Source organism: Poromitra crassiceps, assembly GCF_964638095.1.
Source record: "Poromitra crassiceps genome assembly, chromosome: 13".
NCBI lineage: Eukaryota > Metazoa > Chordata > Actinopteri > Beryciformes > Melamphaidae > Poromitra > Poromitra crassiceps.
This window is the reverse complement of record NC_139644.1, coordinates 17209047-17231010: the sequence shown is the minus strand read 5'-3', so window position 1 is coordinate 17231010 and position 21964 is coordinate 17209047. Positions and strand designations below refer to the sequence as shown.

General features: G+C 46.1%; 1 protein-coding gene across 4 annotated transcripts; it reads left to right on the top strand.

The window, feature by feature from the left end:
- The first annotated feature begins 3905 nt into the window (after positions 1–3905).
- On the top strand, positions 3906–20205 carry epn3a (epsin 3a). Of its 4 annotated transcripts, none has more exons than XM_083648967.1 (10): positions 3906–4157; positions 9407–10181; positions 13341–13459; positions 14200–14277; positions 15137–15217; positions 15822–15905; positions 16092–16221; positions 17206–17301; positions 17395–17631; positions 18519–20205. In XM_083648967.1, exons 2-10 carry the CDS (start codon positions 9584–9586, stop codon positions 18818–18820), a joined length of 1725 nt encoding a protein of 574 aa, XP_083505093.1. In that variant the 5' UTR covers positions 3906–4157; positions 9407–9583; the 3' UTR covers positions 18821–20205. The 4 variants fall into 4 exon arrangements, with proteins under 4 accessions (XP_083505093.1, XP_083505092.1, XP_083505094.1 ...); XM_083648966.1 differs by having other exon boundaries at positions 15137–15229; XM_083648968.1 differs by lacking the exon at positions 14200–14277 and having other exon boundaries at positions 15137–15229.
- Positions 20206–21964: the final 1759 nt, after the last annotated feature.

Genomic DNA, 21964 nt, shown 5'->3' with positions numbered 1-21964 from the left:
GGTGGTAGTAGGCCAAGATTGTAAGATTTCAAATGATGTGTTATACATTGAAATCTGAAAATAGTTGAAGAAGATATGCTTATTGGAATGTTGTACCCCTAAAAGCAACTTTCAGAGAAAATCCCCCTGAAAGTTGGTGAACAAGCTTGATTTGCTATCAAATTATACAAATTTAGTGATCCTAAACCCGTTTGTTATATCGACATGTTATGTCAACATCTAAACTTGCGTAATATGAAAAAAAATCTATATATAACTTTTATCGTGATTTGTGTGATTTCATCGTTGCCTACATGTTCGCCCTTTCACCAGACTGTGTCACATGTGAAAGAGAAGGACATATAAGGACATGAATACAAAACATGAAAACAGAATAGTGACTCTCCCAGCCAAGAACAAGTATAGACACCTAGAGAAGGAAGATGATATCCTAATTTCTATTGAACCATCTCCGTTCCTTTTCACAATTCAAGGATACTGAGAAACGGCTCGCATAATAGATCCTTTCTGTAAAAAGCCCATAACCTGAAGCACAGACTGGCCTCATATCGAAAGGGAAAGCTTATTGCCATGGAGACAGAATTCTTATTTCAGCATCAATATCTCAGTGCTGCCCAAGTTACCGCTAAAACCTCTCCTCACATTTTGTGATGGAAAATATTTTAGTTTAGTCAGAATAATTGGTGGGCTGCAAAGGTAGCCTGGGTAAACCCAGCCTCCACGTGACCTCACAGTGACTTGTGACTGATAGCACATACTGTAGATAGAGGTCACGTGGAGGGTGGGTTTACCCAGGCTACTGCGAAGGATGTCTTCCCCTACAATTTACGAAGAGCTGTTGATGTGGCAATGACAGTATTTGGCATAAAACTGTTCAAAGTTGTTTTTCCTGCTTTGTAAATATTGGAGCCTAACACAACTGTATTGTTATGCCTTATATTGATGTGTACCATTTTTAGAACAAAATGTGTATAAAATCCATAATGAAATAGAAAATCTTGAGAAAGAGTGTGTAAACTGATTTCAGAGGATAGCTTTTGCCAGGATGTTCAAATCCATTTTTTAATATGAATTTGGATGGTATCATTGTCAGTGGGGGGGGGGGGGGGGGGGCTGGTGATCTCAAGCCACTGCAGTGCTCAGCAGCATCACAGGAGTAACAGGATGAGCAGAGGATAAACACACACAAACACACCTACCAAACAAAACCACTAGAGGGCAACACAGATACAGATTGTAAACAGTGAAGTAAAGAGGGGACAGAAAGTGACCAAACGATTTTACTTCTCTAGATGTTGCATGCTACACTATAAAGTTGGTGAAAATAAATCAATTTCTCTCTCTGTCAGTCTCTGTCTTCACCCCCCCCCCCCCCCCCCTCTCGCTCTCCCTCTCCCTCTCTCCCAAGGAATCTGATTTCCACAGCCTGTGATGTCACTGCCATGCAGTAATAGGCTGGTGTTATTTATCAGCCCTCTCTCTCTCCTCCCCCTCTGTTTTCCCAGACCTTGCCAGCATGTCCCCCTGCAATGACCTCAGCGGGCCTTTGTTGGGAAACAAAGAACGTTCAGGAGTCTGTTTTCAGGAGAAATAAAGACATAGGGTGGCAAGACAGAGAGGAGGCCTGGAACAAACCTATGAGATAGCGTGCGAGTGATAGCAGAACCAGGGAGTTGCAGACAGGAAAAACACATTACACACTTGTTTGAACTAGGCATGAGTTTTTGGAGAAGTAGTTTTTAAGACTTGCACCGTTTCACTTCACCTGATGATTTTTTGTGTGGTTTCTGTACCCTTTACTTGCTCTATTGTTAGGAGGAGACGTGCCTTTGTTGCTTCAAGGCGGAGCTGGTATTTCCTGATTATCCTGCTCACTCAACCAGCCACGAGATCCACCTCTCTCTCTCCGGCTGAGTCTCTGAGCTGGGGGAATGCATGCTTTTTCACTCCTCGTTAGGACTCTTACTTCAATATTGTCAAAAAGATCAAATTGATCACTCACCTGCCTACTCTCCCCACACCTGTATAGGTTTGCTTGAGATTAGGCTACTATAAGCAAAATGCACTTGATTGAATCCAACCCCAGGTAAGACCTAAAAAGATTTAGCTGGTGCATAATGCAGAAGGATGTGACATCAGACAACATCCCATTAGTGGGAATGAATAAGTAAAGAGCAAGGCATAGTGGAGGAAATGTGGTGCTACACTATTTGTGTATGTCCTCTGGGATGACAAGCTCTGCCATGGGCTACATCACTATCTTGTCTCGGCCTATTAGTCGCTATTAGTTATTATCAGCCTATTCAGAACCATTCTAATATTCCAAGAACATCCCTAGAGGGAATTATAATGTCGGTGGTAAGCTACTGAGTGAGTTTATTGTGATTTTTTTTTATTTTATATCCCATGAGTAAACTATACTCCTATAGCAGTGGTCTTCAACAGGGGGTCTGCCAATTTTTGTCAGAATAGTGAAAATGTTAAAAATGTATTTTAGACAAAAATAATAATATTGAGTAAGCTTCAGGCATTAATAGGCAATAATAAGCTACTTTTGACAAAAATGATTTACAAAGTGAATCTGATGAAGCAATATTCAAAACACATTGTTCACTCCTTGCTTTTTTTAATTAATGCAATATATTACTGTAATTAAAATAAGTGTCATCCTGATATCCTGGTGTGCGCTGGATTATAAATGTTATTATAGGCCAAACTTAAAATCCAACACTAGTTTATTTTATTTTAAATCGTAGGAGGTCCCTCCCTGCTCTGTCAAGGGGTCCTTGGGCAGAAAAAGGTTGAAGACCCCTGTCCTATAGGATAGTTTTTGTAGGTATCTTTTGGTTGTTTAAAGTGATAGTTGCATATGTGCCCAAATTTAATACATGATTACTGTTCTTTTTGGCTGTGAACAAGGTTGATAATTAAGCAATATCACACGAGAGGGAGTGCTGTTGTTGGCTAATATTGGCACTGCTGTGATTCGGTCGCAGTGCCGATATTAGACAACAACAGCACGACCTTGAGTGTGATATTGCTTTTATACAACAGTTATATTAAACAAAACTGATTAAAAAATGACAAAAAGCTGAGAAAATATATGATTTCTCTATTTATTCCACCGCCAACAAAAATAGTTCCCTCAGCTTTCTGCTTTGCCGAAAATGTAGCCTAATCAGCCTAATTAACTGCAGGCTGTCTACTTTACTACTGTCTACTCTACAGCTGTGAAGCATTTTGTTGATTAGGGCAGCTGTGAAGCAGAGTGATCTACACACAGTGAAGCGCCAGTGCATTATCATGAAATATTGGCACTGGTAGGATCCCTCTTGTCCAATCAAATTGCCCGGCCGGAACTACCTGTTGGATAATATAGACTTATCCCAAATTGTTTCCATGAAATGTAGCATTAACAGTGTGGCTCCCCCAACACCAAATAACAGTTTATGCTGAACTGAGCTAAAATGTAATATCCCATAATATAGGCTGTTTGTGAGCATTTCTCCTTTGCTAATAATGAATTTCTTATGAGCTGGAACCAAATAAAATCCAAGTACAATTGTTGCACGTTGCATTTTTATTCAGTATACTTTGTGGAGAAGTGATGTGTGTGTGTGTGTGTGTGTGTGTGTGTGTGTGTGTGTGTGTGTGTGTGTGTGTGTGTGTGTGTGTGTGTGTGTGTGTGTGTGTGTGTGTGTGTGTGTGTGTGTGTGTGTGTGTGTGTGTGTGTGTGTGTGTGTGTGGCCCCCCTCATCACTTCACTCAGCACAGAATGACGCTTTCCCAGCGGCAGTGAAGGGGTTAAGTCTGACTCTGCATGCACCGAGCAGCCCTCCCTCCCTCCCTCCCTCTCCCTTTCCATCCATTTTTTTCAGTGTGTGTTTTTAGGGGGCTGTGCGATCTGCAAGCCGGGCGTCTGGCCTATGTTTTCAGATATACACACACAACTAAGTTTGATAAGAAAAGGAAAAAAATATCATTTTGGCAACACTTGAAATCAATAGCCTGCAGTTTTCGGCGGACGCATTCCTGAATATCTTTTTCGACACTAGTTTTTCCATCCGAAAGCCACGGGATATGTCGAGAGGGGGAGGCGTCTCTTCTGCCCAAAGACTCCCCAAGTTGGGACCCTATTGACGCGCGATGACATGAAGGTAAGCGGACAGAAAGTGAAATCAAAATCTGGGCGTTCGCTCGTTATTATTAACGTTAGATCGCGGCGAGGTCTCAACTTTAAATCTTTGATATCGTCAGAGCTGAGTCATGGTCACATAGTTCACCCTACCTATACCCGATCGTTCCATTTGACGCAATGTGTATGATAATGACCCGCGCTTCGTCCTAGTTTGGGACAAGGGTAAGGAGGTTTTTTATTGTCATTCCATCCCAGAACGTGTTGTAGGCTACATGAAAGGGAACGGAATTATGTCTCTGATATGTCAAAAATTACACATCAGAGAAGTTGGATCAAGGTATCAAAGTACTTGTGATTCAGTATTTAGCCCACGCCCTTAATATCTGTGTGTGTGTGTGTGTGTGTGTGTGTGTGTGTGTGTGTGTGTGTGTGTGTGTGTGTGTGTGTGTGTGTGTGTGTGTGTGTGTGTGTGTGTGTGTGTCTATCTGTCTGTCTGTCTGTCTGTCTGTCTGTCTGTCTGTGAGTGAGAAGGGAAGTGAGAGTGAGATAAAAACTGTACCGGCAATCCTGAGGCCCACTCTGGGACACCAGTTTAATTTGCTTACCGTGTAAAACACACACACACACGCGCACACACGCACACAGTGTTAGTAAATGTTCTACTCACTTTGAAGACAGTACCTCCACCACGTTACACATCTGGATATCTGAACAAGAGGATGTGTTTGACAAATTACTTTAATCCTCTAAAGTAGATAGCAAGCCGCCTTCGGGAGTAATGTATCATCATGTCAAGGTTATGGCTCCCATTCAAACTTAATGAGTTTTTTTTCCTTAGGAGAGAGAGAGAGAGAGAGAGAGTGTGTGTGTGTGTGTGTGTGTGTGTGTGTGTGTGTGTGTGTGTGTGTGTGTGTGTGTGTGTGTGTGTGTATCACCTCTCCACTGTCACTCTGACTGATGCGATACTGACTTGATAGTCCCAAGTCCAGGTGCCAGATATGTCACAAAAGTGTCGCTCTATCCTCACACACTTCATTATGTATGAGTGTGAGTGCAACAGTAATGAGAGCATCCAAATTGGATTAGAAATCTGTCCCGAGGCAGAGACTCTCCCTCCTTCCTGTTATGGCACCCCTCTCTCTGTCATTAGCAACATTAAACTCCCATATCCCTTTTCTCTGCCAGCTCCCGTTCATACATGTTAGTGGTGGGGTTGTGGTCGTCAGGATACTAACTTTGATGCGATACCCGGGGGGTAGACATCAAGAGGCATACAAACAAACAAAGACAGATGGACGGACAGACAGACGCACGTTTATCCATAATCTAGGCCCGATAAAACTCATAAAAAACGTTGCCCTTACACAGCAGATTACCCCTGCTCTAGTCATCAGCCTATCAGAACACCTTTAGCTTGTTGGAGCAACAGATTCCCACCAATGATAGGGAGGGAAGAATCAGTAGTATGTTTGATTTTTCATTAAGCGAAAGCACTACTGATATCGATACTGTTGTTGAGTATTGAAATGACTATTGTATCTGTTTCAATTTTTTTGCATTGGTACTTAATATCGATATATAACAACCTTGGTTTCCTGCATAGCCTTCAGTCGGAGAATTCCAGGAATCTGCCCGTGTGGTAGGAGTACCAGCAGGAGAGCGAGGGAGTGAACAGAACACTGAGTGGCTCTATCGGTCACCACTGTGGTCAGCTGAGCCACAAAACACTTTGACTGTTACTGCCACTTAACAGGCTATTTGCATCGCCTCTTACATCATAGTATTCCGTAAGAGATACAGAAAGCCAACTCGGTGTGGTCACTCTGTATTTATAACATGCCATGCCCATTTGTGTTGAGTTTTTAAACGTTCAAAAGCGAGGCACATTGCTTACTTTATTACACTATTAGTGCTTTATTACACTATCAGTGTATGATATCAGTGCTGCTGTATTAAATGATAGCATCATCCTTTTGTAAGCGGTGCAGCTGCTTCTATACGTGACGTGTGTGTGTCCGTTTGTGGCATGAAGTGTCCGTGTGCAGCACAGTTAGGGGTGTGAGTCTTTGGGTATCTCATGATTCGATTCCGATTCCTGGGGTCACGATTCGATTCAAAATAGATGTTGGATTCAAAATGATTCCCGATCCGAAATTGATTCTTGATTCAGTACATACATAGGGCGATTTCAGGATCTACTACAGTCCGCTGTGTGCTAAGAAAGGCGGTGTAGCAAATTATGGCATGAGAACAAAGCAGAATGAAGTGTATGAGATTATGTAGTTTTTTATTTGAAAAAAGTTTTATCAACTGATTGCAATAATGTAAACACACACACACACACACACACACACACACACACAAAGGCAAACCCAAGACAAAAGGTAACATTTCAATTTTATTCATGCTAAACTTGCACAAATAAAAACTTCTGGTAGCACTTAGCAACATGGTAATAGGGGGTAATAGTGTGATAATAATTAGGTAATATGTATTTACCAAAGTAATAACAGGTAATAGCTGTGGTAATTTCTGTGTAATAACCATCAATGAGGGCTGCAACATGCTAAACTCCTTGTTTCCACTTAATTTCATGTTAATAGTAGGTTAGTAGATACTTAACCTCGAGTCACCAGGCTCTTCTCAGCGAGAAAGAGCCTGGCCTCCCTTTACAAGTGATTTTGTCACCCTGCCTGGTTCCGGCCTAGAGCCCGCCCTAGACAGGAAACAACACGGTGGACGGCACGGTGGCTCAGTGGTTAACACTGTTGCCTCACAGCAAGAAGGTCCCGGGTTCGAACCCCGGTCCGTCCAGGTCCTTTCTGTGTGGAGTTTGCATGTTCTCCCCGTGTCTGTGTGGGTTTTCTCCGGGTCCTCCGGTTTCCTCCCACCATCAAGAAAGACATGTATGTTAGGGTTAATACTCCTGTCAGTGCCCCTGACCAAGGTACTGGCAAAAAGAACTGGAGTTGGTCCCCGGGCGCTGCACAGTGGCTGCCCACTGCTCCTAGTTCTAGGAAGGTTCCTAGTAGAGGATGGGTCAAATGCAGAGGATGAATTTCCCCAAGGGGATAAATAAAGGATAACTTAACTTAACTTAACAGCGGAAATAGCTTGTTAACTTGACAATTAGACACAACGAATCAGAAAATAAAACGGCAAACAACAAAACAAAAGATGGACGTACCGAACAAAGTTTTTGAAGAAGTTCTTGTAGAAACATCGCGGATGCACAATATCACATATTTTAAGCCAATACAGAAGCTTTACTTTTCAAACAAATGGCCAGTTGATGGAATAGTTATAACACTAGTTGTCTGTCCGCTGTTATCGATAATGGAGGATCAAGTACAACAGTTGAAGCATCTCTGCTGCCTATGCTGGGAAAGACATGGACGCATAAGATTTCACATGGCGAGTACTCCATTGTCTTTGGCTCTCCAGAAACCTTCCTCGGCAGTGACTCGAAATGTGCTAACGCTACTATACAACTTGTGTTGTTCTTTTCAGGCTCCAGCTAACGTATCCTCGCCGCGTCAAGCTAACGGCAACAAAGACGTTTTTTGGCGCACTTATTTCCGGTGTTGTTTCCTGTTTCCTTGGTTTACGCCCCCATGACACAAAGCGGAGTAAAAGGTGCCCAGACTAGTAGATAGTAGATAGTAATAGGCCTGTAGGGGTTGCGGTTAGTGGGAGATCGGTGGATCGAATCCCGCCTCCAACCTTGGGCAAGCCCTTAACATGGGTTGCTGCCAGTAACTGTCAACACAACGCAGGCAACATTTATCTATTACCTGGTTATTACTTTGGTAATTACATAATATTACCTAATTATTATCACACTACCCCTATTACCATGTTGTTGTTACCGAGCTGTAATGTAAAGTCCTACCAAACCTCTTAGTATTTCTCAGTGACTTCAAGAAAAATAAGTTGAAGTAATACAAAAAATAAACATGAAAAAAGAATCGATTCTATATGTTAATAATTCTACATTCTGGTGACTCAAGAGATCAATAGGCAAAGCATTTAAAAGCAACCAGACTCCCATCTCATGCTGCTTTTGGACCCTTTTGGAAATGCTAACTCACGACACAGCACTTACTCCAGAGCGAGGGGCTTGATCGTGCATGTTCATGCATCTAACCATTCGTTAAATAGGGAAGACAGGGTTTGGAGTGGAAAGTTACCCTCTTCCTCTGCCACTGACTCGATGCCCCGGCTAGGTAACACAAAGCAGTTCAATGTCCAGGCAGGGAAAACTATTCTAAATATGTGTACTCTCTACTTTAAAATAAATAGTAAGAACTTGGAGAAATAGTCTTGAATTATTTCAATAAAAGTTGCCAGTATCATAACGCATTGCTGTATTTTCATCTGGGTAAGAGTTCAACTGCTTTGTCAGCTGGAGTTTTGTTAGTCTCCAAATGCTTTGAGGCCTTTACTTCTGCTGTGGTGATGCAATCAGGTCAGAAAAACAGGGGAGGTGGACGGGAGCCCCTCCCCTTTTGTGATAACACTCAAAGGAGAAAAAAACAGACAGATTTCTGGCAAGTCGGGTTGTTGTCCCTGCAGTCATGTCCATTCTGAAAAACTAACATTGCTTGAATGAAAACTGCTGAAATTGGATGTTGGAAATGGCTGACAAGCTGGCTGGGGATTGTTTGCTTAGGCAAGATACACAGCTCCTACACATCTCCTAGTGTCACCGCCAAGTTGTCTCAGGGAAAACTGAGCCCAGGTGTTGTGTTTCACATCACTGGGAGTTGGACGGTCCTCCCTCCCTCCACACGCAACTCCTGAATGTAAAGAAGAGTGAGAGTTCAGCCACCAGACATGTTTTACTATCGCATACTTAAGGACTAGTAGGTAGTTAGTTAGAAGCCCTGGAGTGTTTGTTTGTCCAACCCGATCTCTAAAAAAATGTAAAATAGCAACGTTTGTGGACCAACGTTGCTATGTTACAATTTCGGCTCCGAAATTGTAAAATGGTAACGTACGTTTCTACAGGGGTGGGCGTGGTTTACGTAGATTTTCTGTTTCTAACCCCTCCCCCTACCCTAACCCTAACCCTAAGATCTCAGAACGTTACCATTTTACAATTTTCGAGCCGAAATTGTAACAGCAACGTTGGTCCAAAACGTTGCTATGTTACAATTTTCTGTGAGACTGTTGCAACGTCAGGGAAACTTAGTTCTCTTAGTTACTGGTCTATAACAAGCTGCAAAGTGATCTCTCTATACGTCTAACTGCTGCGTTCCTTTCCAGCAGGAACATACTTGTGGACGTCGCTGAAGTTGTCAAGAGGAGAACGGCTTCATTAAAATTCCTCTGCCGAGGTGATCTGCACCAAGCCACTTGCTTCCCCTACCTAAGACAATACAGTGGGCTGGCCTGCTGTGAGAACATCTCTTCTCCTCCTGTGTGTGAAACGCTACTGTCACCATGCAGACCTCATCACTCCGCCGCCAGATGAAGAACATGGTCAACAACTACTCGGAGGCCGAGATCAAGGTACGGGAGGCCACCTCCAATGACCCCTGGGGTCCGCCCAGCTCGCTCATGTCCGAGATCGCTGACCTGACCTTCAACGTAGTGGCCTTCACCGAGGTTATGGGTATGATCTGGAAGCGGCTCAATGACCACGGTAAGAACTGGCGCCACGTTTATAAGGCGCTGACCCTGCTGGACTACCTGATTAAAACGGGCTCCGAGCGTGTGGCCCAGCAGTGCCGGGAGAACATCTACACCATCCAGACCCTGAGGGACTTCCAGTACATGGACCGGGACGGCCGCGACCAAGGCGTCAACGTGCGGGAGAAGGCCAAGCAGCTGGTCGCTCTGGTAAGGGACGAGGAGAAGCTAAAGCAGGAGAGGACCCAGGCACTGAAGACCAAGGAGCGCATGGCGGGGGCTGCCGCTGGCTTAGGCTCTGGCTCCATGCCGCCCCCGTACCCAGGCCGCCGCACCAGCCAGCCCAGCATGGCAGCTCTCTATGGGGACGAGTTCAGCAGGTCCAGAGGGTCTCCATCCTCCTTCCACTGTGAGTAGAAACACCTAACTGGGAACAGTCAACACAGACTGCTGCACCAAGTGTAACATTACTTCAGTGTTTCAGAGTAGTACAGACCTAGCTGAGTGAAACCAGGATATTTCATTTGGCATGAGGTCTGTCATTTGTGAGGAATGCCATGATGACTGACTTTATCAGATGCATTCCAATGTGCTTTTATGTATTTGAGGATTTCTTTGATGCCATAGGATTTTTTTTACTACATCCTTTAAAGTTGTATCCATCTATCTACACTGTGCAACAGATTTGATTTAGCTCAGCTTCCTTACAGGGCCTTGACTGTGGATTTCTGAAGAGATTGTACAAGTAGGAATGTCCTCCTAATCTTGTGACTGTGGCACATCTGCAGATGACAGACATGTGCGCCTTAACAGCTCAATTTTATTATCGTAGAAATTTCATTTGACATCAGGAAAGGAGGGAAAAGGCTAGAACTTGTTGTCAGTGCTACAGGAGTCTACTCCCTGCCCTGTATTCTGTGTTTTCAGATACAGCCAGCAACAAAAAAAACACATTTATCAGCCCATTGAGGAGGCAGGTGCTATTGTCATGCCAGCAGCTGGCCATTAGGACCTTGATAAAGTCCCAGTGAATTGCTCCTTCTTCTTATTGTCCTCCAGGTTTTCCACACAAGGTGTTTGTTGGTGTCAGTTGTGCTCTCTCCATGACAGTGGGACATCTGCATTCCTCTCATTCCCCTGCTCGCAGTCACGTCAGCTAAACTGGAAGGACAAAGGGAGGGAGGCCCCGTTTCTGTGTGTCAAAGCTCACGTGAAACCACCACTGGTTACCATGTTTATTTGTTGGTGGAGCTCTTCATTATGCTGCTGCAGCTGTGTTGGTTAGGAGGCCAGATCATATGAGACCTCCAGCTCCCCCTCTGTGCTGCTGGAGTGTCTGGGGGGGGGTTAGGGTTTCAAATGTCATTTAGGCTATGAACTAGTACGATCTGATAACAGACTTGAAAGCACACTGTGTGGAAAAGAGCAGCTGGCAGTAGCTGTAAGCGTCATTTGTAAATGTGGTGTAACCGGTGCGTAGCAGCATATACTTTGCTGTTTGTGTGGTCGCCGTGGGCCACGTGCTATGTGTCGTGTTTACTAAATGCTGGTAGTCAGTAGCACAGCTGTGGTTTTAGGAAGGCATCCGTGTGCGCTGCTACTCATGCTATACTTTAGTGTCTGCTGCGGGCTGCTTGAGTTTCCCACAGTTTTCATGTAACAGAGATGATATCCGACTCTGTCTTTCACGACCCGATCCTTTCACATTCCGGCACTCAGTAGCTGTTTTTTCTCCACTACATTTTCCATTTGATACGAGTTCCTGACATACTTTTTATGGGCCACGTGTGCCAATTCCAACATGTGGCCGGTTACCCCCTCCGAGCTCTGGCTGTGTGAAGCCAGTCTCCAATAAATACACCGGAAAAATAAATACACCTGAAAGCGCTACCAAAAAATGTTAACTTTGAAAGCCGTATTTGATCAGACACAGCAAACCTTTTATGCTGGAAAACGATTGTGTTTTATAGCTTGGAATTATAAGGATTTCTGTCCTAATCCAGATTTGCAGGTTTACAAGAAAAAAGGCGACATATCTGTACCTCAGTATTTAACATTGAGTTCTTCAGAAGTGTATTGTAGGTGTTTATACTTGAAACTTTGCGTGTGAGAGTGTGTCTATGTGTCTACATGTACACATGCAATAATTGCAATGAAATGCAATAATTTCATTTTTTTTTGCAACACTGCACATTCGCACAGTACATTTGGGTGATTTGAAAGACAGGCGTGGGGATAGTGCCATGGTGGTCTCTCTTGGAGATTCCAGGATGCCAGCCCATGGTAACTTGATGGTTGGATGTGATGCTGATGGAGGGTGTGGGTGGGGGTCAGGAGGGCTGGGTGTGATGCTGGTGGAGGGTGTGGGTGGGGGTCAGGAGGTTGGCAGCAGCTAATTGCCAGCCAGCATTCCAGCCGGGGCGGGGGGCATTGAGGGGCAGTGCACTGGAAGTGATTGGGTGCAAAAGACCTGACTGTGTCATCATGTGGCCTGTTACCCTCTTAGCCCCATTAGCCCTGACCCACCGCCTGGCATCCAGGCTGGTATATTACCCGTCAGTCACCCTCCCTGTCCCCTCACCCCCTCACCCCCAAGCTGGACCTGAGTCCTGGAGCACACCCAGAGGATTTGGGGGAATAAGGTGGGCCCCCCCCCCCCTGCGCCTCTCCCCTTCCAGCACTCCAGCTCTGCACACAGGCACACCATTGTTCCCAGTGCGGGCAGAGTTAGACGGACCGTGGCAAGCGATGCCAGCGAAGGCCCCGAAACAACGGCCAACTGAGCAAAGAATTAACATGCAAAACCAGTGCCAGCTCTTTCCTGATCTTAAAAACCAGACTAAAGTGTTTTTTCTTTGTTTTCTATCTCCTCCCCCTGTATTTCCATCTGTCAATGTTTCTGTCAACACCCTTCTGCTCTCTACCTCCTCCTCTGCCTGCTCCCCATGTCTCCTCCTCTGCCCGCTCCCCATGTCTCCTCCTCTGCCCGCTCCCCATGTCTCCTCCTCTGCCCGCTCCCCATGTCTTCTCCTCTGCTCGCTCCCCATGCCTCGTCCTCTGCCTGCTCCCCATGTCTCCTCCTCTGCCCGCTCCCCATGTCTCCTCCTCTGCCCGCTCCCCATGTCTCCTCCTCTGCTCGCTCCCTATGCCTCCTCCTCTGCCCGCTCCCCATGTCTCCTCCTCTGCCCGCTCCCTATGCCTCCTCCTCTGCCCACTCCCCATGTCTCCTCCTCTGCCCACTCCCCATGCCTCCTCCTCTGCCCGCTCCCTATGCCTCCTCCTCTGCCCGCTCCCTATGCCTCCTCCTCTGCCTGCTCCCCATGCCTCCTTCTCTGCCCACTCCCCATGCCTCCTCCTCTGCCCACTCCCCATGTCTCCTCCTCTGCCCACTCCCCATGTCTCCTCCTCTGCCCACTCCCTATGCCTCCTCCTCTGCCCGCTCCCTATGCCTCCTCCTCTGCCCGCTCCCCATGCCTCCTCCTCTGCCTGCCCCCTATGCCTCCTCCTCTGCCCACTCCCCATGTCTCCTCCTCTGCCCACTCCCTATGCCTCTTCCTCTGCCCCCCAGCCTCCTCTTCCTCTCCTCGCCTTGCTGCAGACCTGGAGCAGGCTCGGCCCCAGACCAGCGGAGAAGAGGAGCTGCAGCTGCAGCTGGCCCTGGCTATGAGCCGAGAGGAAAGTGAAAAGGTACCTCACACAGACACACACAAACACACACACACACACATGCACGCGCACACACGCACGCGCACGCACACACACACACACACACACACACACACACACACACACACTGACCTTGCACTGAGCACAAGCCTTGTCCTTATAGCACACGAGCCTGACAGAAGCAGGCTCCTGCTGCTGACAACATCCAGAGCTAACACTGTGAGCATTCACATGCTCAGACACTATCCCCTATGGAGGTGAGGCATCGCTCTCACCCCTCTCCTCTAAGAGGCCTCCATTTCCCAGAACCCTTAACAGAAAGCCATATCATCAACTCTGTCCGTGATGCGGTCAATAACGGCCTTTTGAGCCAATCGGTGAGAGCGATGCAGAAGAGTGAGCTGGCAGCTGAATGAGTGAGAAGCCAGACAGGATGTGTGCATTGATCCAGTCCTTGCTATCCTCCATGGCTGGCAAGGGCACCCATCGCCCTCTGTTGTTTCTGCTCGGGCACTACTATGGGTATATTATGCATAGTACTTTCCAGTTCTGTAATCGAAGCAAACCAGTTGTGATTTTGACTGTGAAATTGAGAACCATAGCTTTGATCTCTGTGATACTCCTCTCTTTTGAATGACTTCAAATCAGTGTGTTTCCTAAATGTGTCACAGTCAGACATTTAAGTCTGGATTCTTTTACCTTTTGAAAGCTTCAATTTCTATTGGTTAGTCCTCCTCCTAACTCCTCCCACTTGACCCTAGCCGCCTCCCCCGGTGGATATTGACGAACAGACCCAGCTCCAGATCGCTATGAGCCTCAGCAAGGAGGAGGCCCACAAGGTACACAGATTGCTGGAGCCAGGGATAACCCTTGCCTTGCATCCTCTACTACCGTTATAGTACAGTACATCTCCTGTCGCTCTACTCTAAAACCAACCTCAGTCGTGGTGTCGGTCAGAAGAACCACTGCATGCACTACTCACTTTCTCTCCTCTCCAGATTTGGTCTATGGCCTCGCTCGCCCCTGAACAGCAAAGTGGCATGTCACATTCTCTAACCATGAGACACTAATTGGATGGGGCTGCATCCCTCTGTTCCACTAACCAGTAGCTCTCTGTCTCTCTCTTAGAGCAGTAATAACCTTTGACCTCTGACCTCTCCTGGTGTGTTGGCCAAACTCTGTCAGGGAAGGGCAAAGGGATGGTCCCCTTTACTTTACTATTTAATTGGGAAACCTGTAGACTGACTTGCATGCAATGTATTGTGAGAACACTAGGAATGCACGATATTGGTTTTTCTTTAAACCGATATGCGATATGCCGATATTTTCCAACTCTTTTTGCCGATGCCAATACAGATATAGTAGTGGAATTAACACATTCTTTTGCCTACTCTTGATAGCCCATTGGCAGATGCAGACATAAATACAATGCTTTTCAAAATGTACGCATTCACTGGGCAAAATAAGAAAACTAGTTCAAGCATCGAGCATTTGGGCAGAATTAAAGTGTAATTTTATCGGCCTGTCATATCGGCAGAAATGTTCGTTTCGGGGCGATGCCAATATTTCCGATCCCGATAATAATAATAATATATATAATCATCGTGCATCCCTAGAGAACACCAAAGCACATTCTTGACTTTGTTTGTCAACCTGTTGACTAATTGCAATTCCCTTCACTCATTGACACCCTCACAGCCGGTCGTCCAGCGCCTGCCTCCCGTGCCGGATTTGGATGAGGAAAGCCAGCTTCAGATGGCGATGAACCTGAGCAAGGAGGTGCACCAGCAGGTAGCGCCCCCTGGGGGTCACGGGCAGGGCAAAGGGAGAGCAATCGCTCTCCTTTTTGGATCCTGCTGCAGTCTAACCCTCTTTGGTCCTTTATTCTAGTAGGCAATCCTCCTCAACACTTTCCTCCATTTCTTTGTAATCACCGTCTCTGGCTGACTGTCTCCACATTTTCATTTTTCCAACTCACCTCTACGACCCTCTGCTTTTTTTGTTGCACTTATCTTCATGGCCTTAAGGTCTTACTCTGTTTCATTATTATCTCTGGAAACCATTTTACTCCATCTCTCCTGCCTCTGTCTGACTCTGTCTCTCTCCCCTCCGCTCCCTCCATGTCTCTCTCACTCTGCCAATATACAGTACCACAATAGAGCTTAGTGCTTGACTGCTCTGCCCCCTCTTTGGTCAGAGAAATCTCTGGTCCATGCCCCTTTGCACACAGTCATCTCTTGGTCATATGTTGTGTGTGACCATGCAATCCGGCTTTTGTTACTGTCGCTGAGTCATAAATATAGTATGTGTGTCACCATATGTGAGTTTTTGCCCAAAGCGCTGACATGCCCACTGGCGTCCATGTGTCTGTTTCCGTTGACAGGAGCAACGCAGTCGCCAGGGAGACGATTCATTGTTCCAGAAAGCTCTCGAGGAGAGCAAACGAGAGATGGATTCTAAGGGCGGGGTATGAAATATTGACACTATTCATTTATCATGATGGGACGATTAGAAACCTGTTTCTTATCAAATCCATACTTAATCATAGTCTAATTTGGAGGCATAACTGAGTAGCAAACCAACAATAATACAGAGCACAAGCTATATTGTATTGTGTTCATCGACTGAAAATGTCTTTTGTTTCTGTGGTCAGAGTGCCTTCATGGACCTGGTAGATGTTTTCGCTGTCCCTTCGGAGCTGCCCCCTAGTGACAGCCACTGGAGAGGCGTCCAGCCCCAGGCTGCTGCTCGCCTGGCTGGCACCGACCCCTGGGACTCACTGGGTGAGCCATGAGTTAGCGAAGCATGTCTGCAAAACTGTGACTTCCCTCTGAAAGCACTGAGTCATAAATCAATGTAAATTACAGTCTTCTGTACAGATGTGTCACAACCCATTTGCCAGTAGACTGTAAATTAATTGCACAGGGCGCAGTTTTCCTGTGTTGGTTATTCATTAACAGACAAGCAAACAGACAGACAGACATCCATACCCATGTAAGCGTTTCCTCCATAGGTTGTTACGCCAGGTGGCAAGTCTCTTCTGACAGGGGCCGGCGGCAGCATGGCCAGTGTCTTTTGTGACAGGGGCCCGGTGCGGGCCAGTGACAGACTGATGACAGCATTACGGGCCCTATAGTTGCTGTGATGACAGAATCACGGACGGAATCATGGCATTGAGAATTTAAAAAAGCTAGGGCACAGCTTCCATAGGCAAAATTAGGCAAAAACAAAAATTATCTTAAAAATACATACAAAAAAAAGGTTTAGCCCTGGTGGTTTGGTCAACTTTGGCCCAGTGGCCATCCGGCCTGCATTACACTGGGGGAAACCCTGTAGCTGTAAATGTGCACAGTGACTCATGTATACACTATTTACATGGCACTCAATGCGTGATATGGAAAACTCACAGCAGTAGAATAGAAGTCTGTCAGTCTAATTCAGCTCTCTGTTATTGAAGAAGGCCCCAACATTCCGAGAGTAGAGTCTTCCTGGATGGCACCGCCCACCTCCAGCAGCCCCGCCCCATCGTGGGAGAGAAGAAAGTCCCCGGCCGACCCCTGGGACGCCCCGCAGAACAATGTCCCCAACCTCAGCTCCACAGGCCAAGCATGGGGCTCCCCCGCTCATGCAGGTGTCTGCATGCATGCCCTCCTACAGCTTCACTGACCAGACAGATTAGTGGTTTGTGTAGATAGTAGAAGCCACATAACACATTCGAAATGTTTCGCAATAATCAAACTGGATTGTATCTTTGTATGCTGTTGCAGCTCCCCCAGGGGTCGATCCATTCTCTGCCCCAGCAGAAAGAATAGCACCTTTGGGTGCTGGCAAGGCACCTTCTCCGCGAGCCGGGAGCCCCTCAGGTGAAACATAATTACTTTCCTTTACTCTTCTCAGTGCGGTCCCATGTTTCCCAGATCCCTTGACCTTGTTTTCTGTCTCCGTCCCCCTGGTAGATGGAGATCTGTTTGATGAGGCCATGGATGGAGGTCAGATGAGTGTGAATGGCCGTGGGGACGGCAGCCCGGAGCTCTTTGACCTGTCCCGTCTGGGGGAGAGCCTGGCCGCCGCCAGCCCTCGTCGGTGTCAGACCCCTGAGGCCTTTCTGGGCCCCACAGGAGCCTCTTTGGTTAACCTGGACAGCTTGATCCCGGCAAACCCCCCAGCGAAGAACAAGAACCCCTTTATGTCAGGTATGTAGTATGCATTGGGTTTTATTTGTATAGCACTTGTCAACGTTTATAAAGTGCTTCACATTGACGCCAAATATACTGTAGATACAAAGCTACACAAGGGAAGAAGAGACTGGCAGTAAAAAGAAAGACACAATAGTAGAAAGAGAAACATGACGAATGGATAAAAGCAGGGTTCGAGTTATAGTCAGATAGCTATGGGGTCCCCCTAAATCTAAAAAAAATTGGGCCGTTTTTTCCTCAAATTGTGGCCGTTTGAAGCCAGATTTAGAGGAATATCTAATTTTAAATTAACATTCGGTTTAGACTGTTGTGTGATGTTATTATTCAGTCTCACTTGCATCTGATAAAATACAACAATTTAATTTGACAAATGAGACAAAATTGCTGTTTTTACTTGTAAATGCATATATACTGCTGTCAGCCCTCCCTGTAATGAGTGGTCACACGCTCAGAACTGCCACAGTTGGATTTGTCCCTATCCAGCGTCCCTCTGCAGTCTCCTCCAAGCCACACCCCCAAACGCTTCGTTTGCCCAGAGGGGAATCTGGGGATAAAAGGATTTCTGTAGAAATAGGTCTTAAGAAGTGATTTAAAAGGCTAATCTCATTCTGCCATCCTGAGCGCTGACAAGGAAGGCCATGGCTCTGGAGATTTAGGAATGACCACAAGACCCCTGCACAGGCTCATGAGGGTTTAAGTAGCCAAAGATATGTTCCTTCAGGGCAGGGACATTTGTGTTTTAGAAGTGATCATCATCACAACATCATAAAGTCAATTTAGAAACGTTCTCAAAATGTCTGAGATGTGATCAATCTCAAGCAACTCTTTGAAGCACACCTCGTGATCTCTCATCTTTCTCTCTCTCTCTCTCTCTCTACGTCTAGGTCTAGGTCTGAGTGCTCCTTCGGCCAGCAATCCTTTCCAAAGCGATCAGCCCAGACTAACTCTGAATCAGATGTCCTCCAACTCCAGCTCTCCGGTTCCCCCTGCCACCTCGCTCCCATACAGTGCCTCCTTGCCCCTGCCCATGAGCCACCAGCCCGCCAGCCTCCCCTCCTCCCTGACTCAGCCCAGCCAGGCCAGTGTGGACCTGCTGGGGACCCTCCCGCAGCCCCTGCTGCCCCTCTCTTCAGCCAGCACTCTGGGATCACAGGCTGATCAGCACAGTCAGAACCCTTTCTTATGAGGACCCATTTCACTGGAGGGGAAAGAAAAGAAAAGGGAAAAAGAGGGATGCCATGAGGTTAATGCTCTTGAAATGTCACTCTAACTTCAGACTGAACTGGAGCCCCCCTGGAACTCAAATGAAAACCCTATTCTTCTTAGTTTTTTTTTTTTTTTTATCGTGGTTATAATACTGTAACCCTTAGAGTGATGCAAGCTGGTTCTGTTCTGATCTTCACTGTAACAACCTGTCTGCTTCCTCCTCTGTGATGAAGGCAGAAACGGGATCCAAAAAGAGATGATGCTTTTGTATCAGACAAAATTAGTGTCATGTAAAACATCTGGTATAACCTACAGTATAATGCTAATTGACTTCAGATACAAACCTACTGTACACAAAAGCACAGTTGGATGATATTTTGATTCCAGGGCCAGTATGTGTTCTCTTCTCAACTTCCAAATCACACGCTCACTCAATTGTTTGTATGACTGGCTTAGCAGTATTGCTCTTGATCTAGCGCTGTCCATCAGATATGCCTCCTGCCTGTCTCTCGGATAGCCCACAATGCCCTGGGGTAGACTGCCCACTGCTGCTTGCACTGGTCCTGACACATACGGTGGGTCTCGGACAGGCAGAGGAAGAAGCTACCAGCCAACCTACCCAGTTATGGAAAAACAGGTTACTGCATCAGTAAGGTTCACTGGACCTGAGCCACTGTTGGACCAGAACTGAAGAGGAAAAAGGGGTATATATTAATTTTATTATAGTGGAATGAATTGCTAGGGTTAACTGAATGACTTAAGGATTTTAAAAGGAACATGATTGCTTCAGAATTCACTATGAGCAAGTGAAAATGTATGAATCATGATTTTTGTTGTTCATTGCTTGTGAACCATCACCGAGCCTCATCAAATATAAGGGTCAAATTAGAACACTTTTTTTAATCGCTCAGTTGATTTTATTGTTTTCTCAAGTCCATTCATGTTACTATGTCTTACATCCATCAACCATGAGACATTCATAGTTTCCATATGACCAAAAAACACACACAAAAATGTTTTCATTTTGCACCTTATGCCCCCTGCTGGCCATAATTCAGTACTTCTATGCTGCACCCTGCACCATTATATCATAATGCAGGTTGTTTGAACATCTATTCCTCATGCTGTACAAGAAGTTAAAACGGGGCATAAGTAGACGTATGTTTTCTAGTTACAATTGATGAATGAGATTTCTATTTTAATACAGACTATTTTTGTAGCTTTCCAGTAAGACAGGCTACTAGCAATTATCCAATGGTTATTTGTCTCGCTAGTCAATTTTAAACATTTACTAGTAAGTACTTGGACACTAATAACTCATTAAATAGTTACTAGCATGCATTTCAATTTATTCTTGTCACTTTTATGCAATCAGTGAAAGTGTGGACCCAAGCAGCTCAAAAGGCAAAAGTATTCAAATTGAAAAAACGGTGGAGCTACTAGGAGTATTTTTATATAGCAATATTTAATGCGAAGTAATATATCTGTGTACAGGCAGTTACAAATCAGAATATATCTTCAAAGTTATACGGGCAGACAAAAACGCAACGCGTTTCAACCACGTAGGTCTTCCTCAGGCAATGTTAGCTGGGCGTCGGCCGCCGCACCTGCGTATATAAAGCAAAATACGTGGCAACAGTCAGTTGGGATGACGTATGGTGGGCAGTGCTATGACATCACAGTATAGGATGGGCCTTGTTAAAGCGACGGAGAATAGCAACAACATACACAAGTAATAATAATAAATACACAATAATGGTTACAGCAGAAGACAACAATCTATAGGATATAGGCTATGAGTTATAGGCTAGGGAGGGAAAATGGGGAAAAAAAGGGGGGGGGGGGGAGGGAAGAGAGGGAGGGGGAGGAGGGGGAGGGGGGACAGCTGAACACCACATACATGGCCCGGATAGCAATATCATGATTGAATGCAACACAGTTAAATAAAGCACGCCAGGTCAAGGTCCTCGTTTAGTCCATGCGGGCTGACAGTGTTGAGTGTGTGGATCCAGCGTGCTTCACGCTGTAATAGATTCCTATCCAGGTCCCCGCCCCTTGGGTGCGGTTTCACCAAGTCAAGTGCCCAGAACCGGAGATCAGAATCAGCGTGATTATGCTGTACAAAATGTTCAACCAACGGGGCTTTCATGTCTCTGCGACGAATGGCACTCTTATGTTCCGTTACGCGTATGCGTAACGGACGAATAGTCTTGCCAATGTACCACCGTGGGCAGGGACAGGAGATAGCATACACTACCCCCTGCGATGCGCAGGTGGTGAGGTGCTTGAGGTCGATGGTAACTCCATTTGGGAACGAGAGGGATTTTGTTTTGTTAGTTTGGGGGCAACAAGAGCAGTGTCCACACGGAAAATGGCCTATAGGGGGAGGACGGGAATCGATGGTGGGTTGTGTGGAGATGGGGGTGTGAAACGTTTTGACCAGGCTGTCCCTGGTCAAAACGTTTCACACCCCCATCTCCACACAACCCACCATCGATTCCCGTCCTCCCCCTATAGGCCATTTTCCGTGTGGACACTGCTCTTGTTGCCCCCAAACTAACAAAACAAAATCCCTCTCGTTCCCAAATGGAGTTACCATCGACCTCAAGCACCTCACCACCTGCGCATCGCAGGGGGTAGTGTATGCTATCTCCTGTCCCTGCCCACGGTGGTACATTGGCAAGACTATTCGTCCGTTACGCATACGCGTAACGGAACATAAGAGTGCCATTCGTCGCAGAGACATGAAAGCCCCGTTGGTTGAACATTTTGTACAGCATAATCACGCTGATTCTGATCTCCGGTTCTGGGCACTTGACTTGGTGAAACCGCACCCAAGGGGCGGGGACCTGGATAGGAATCTATTACAGCGTGAAGCACGCTGGATCCACACACTCAACACTGTCAGCCCGCATGGACTAAACGAGGACCTTGACCTGGCGTGCTTTATTTAACTGTGTTGCATTCAATCATGATATTGCTATCCGGGCCATGTATGTGGTGTTCAGCTGTCCCCCCTCCCCCTCCTCCCCCTCCCTCTCTTCCCTCCCCCCCCCCCCCTTTTTTTCCCCATTTTCCCTCCCTAGCCTATAACTCATAGCCTATATCCTATAGATTGTTGTCT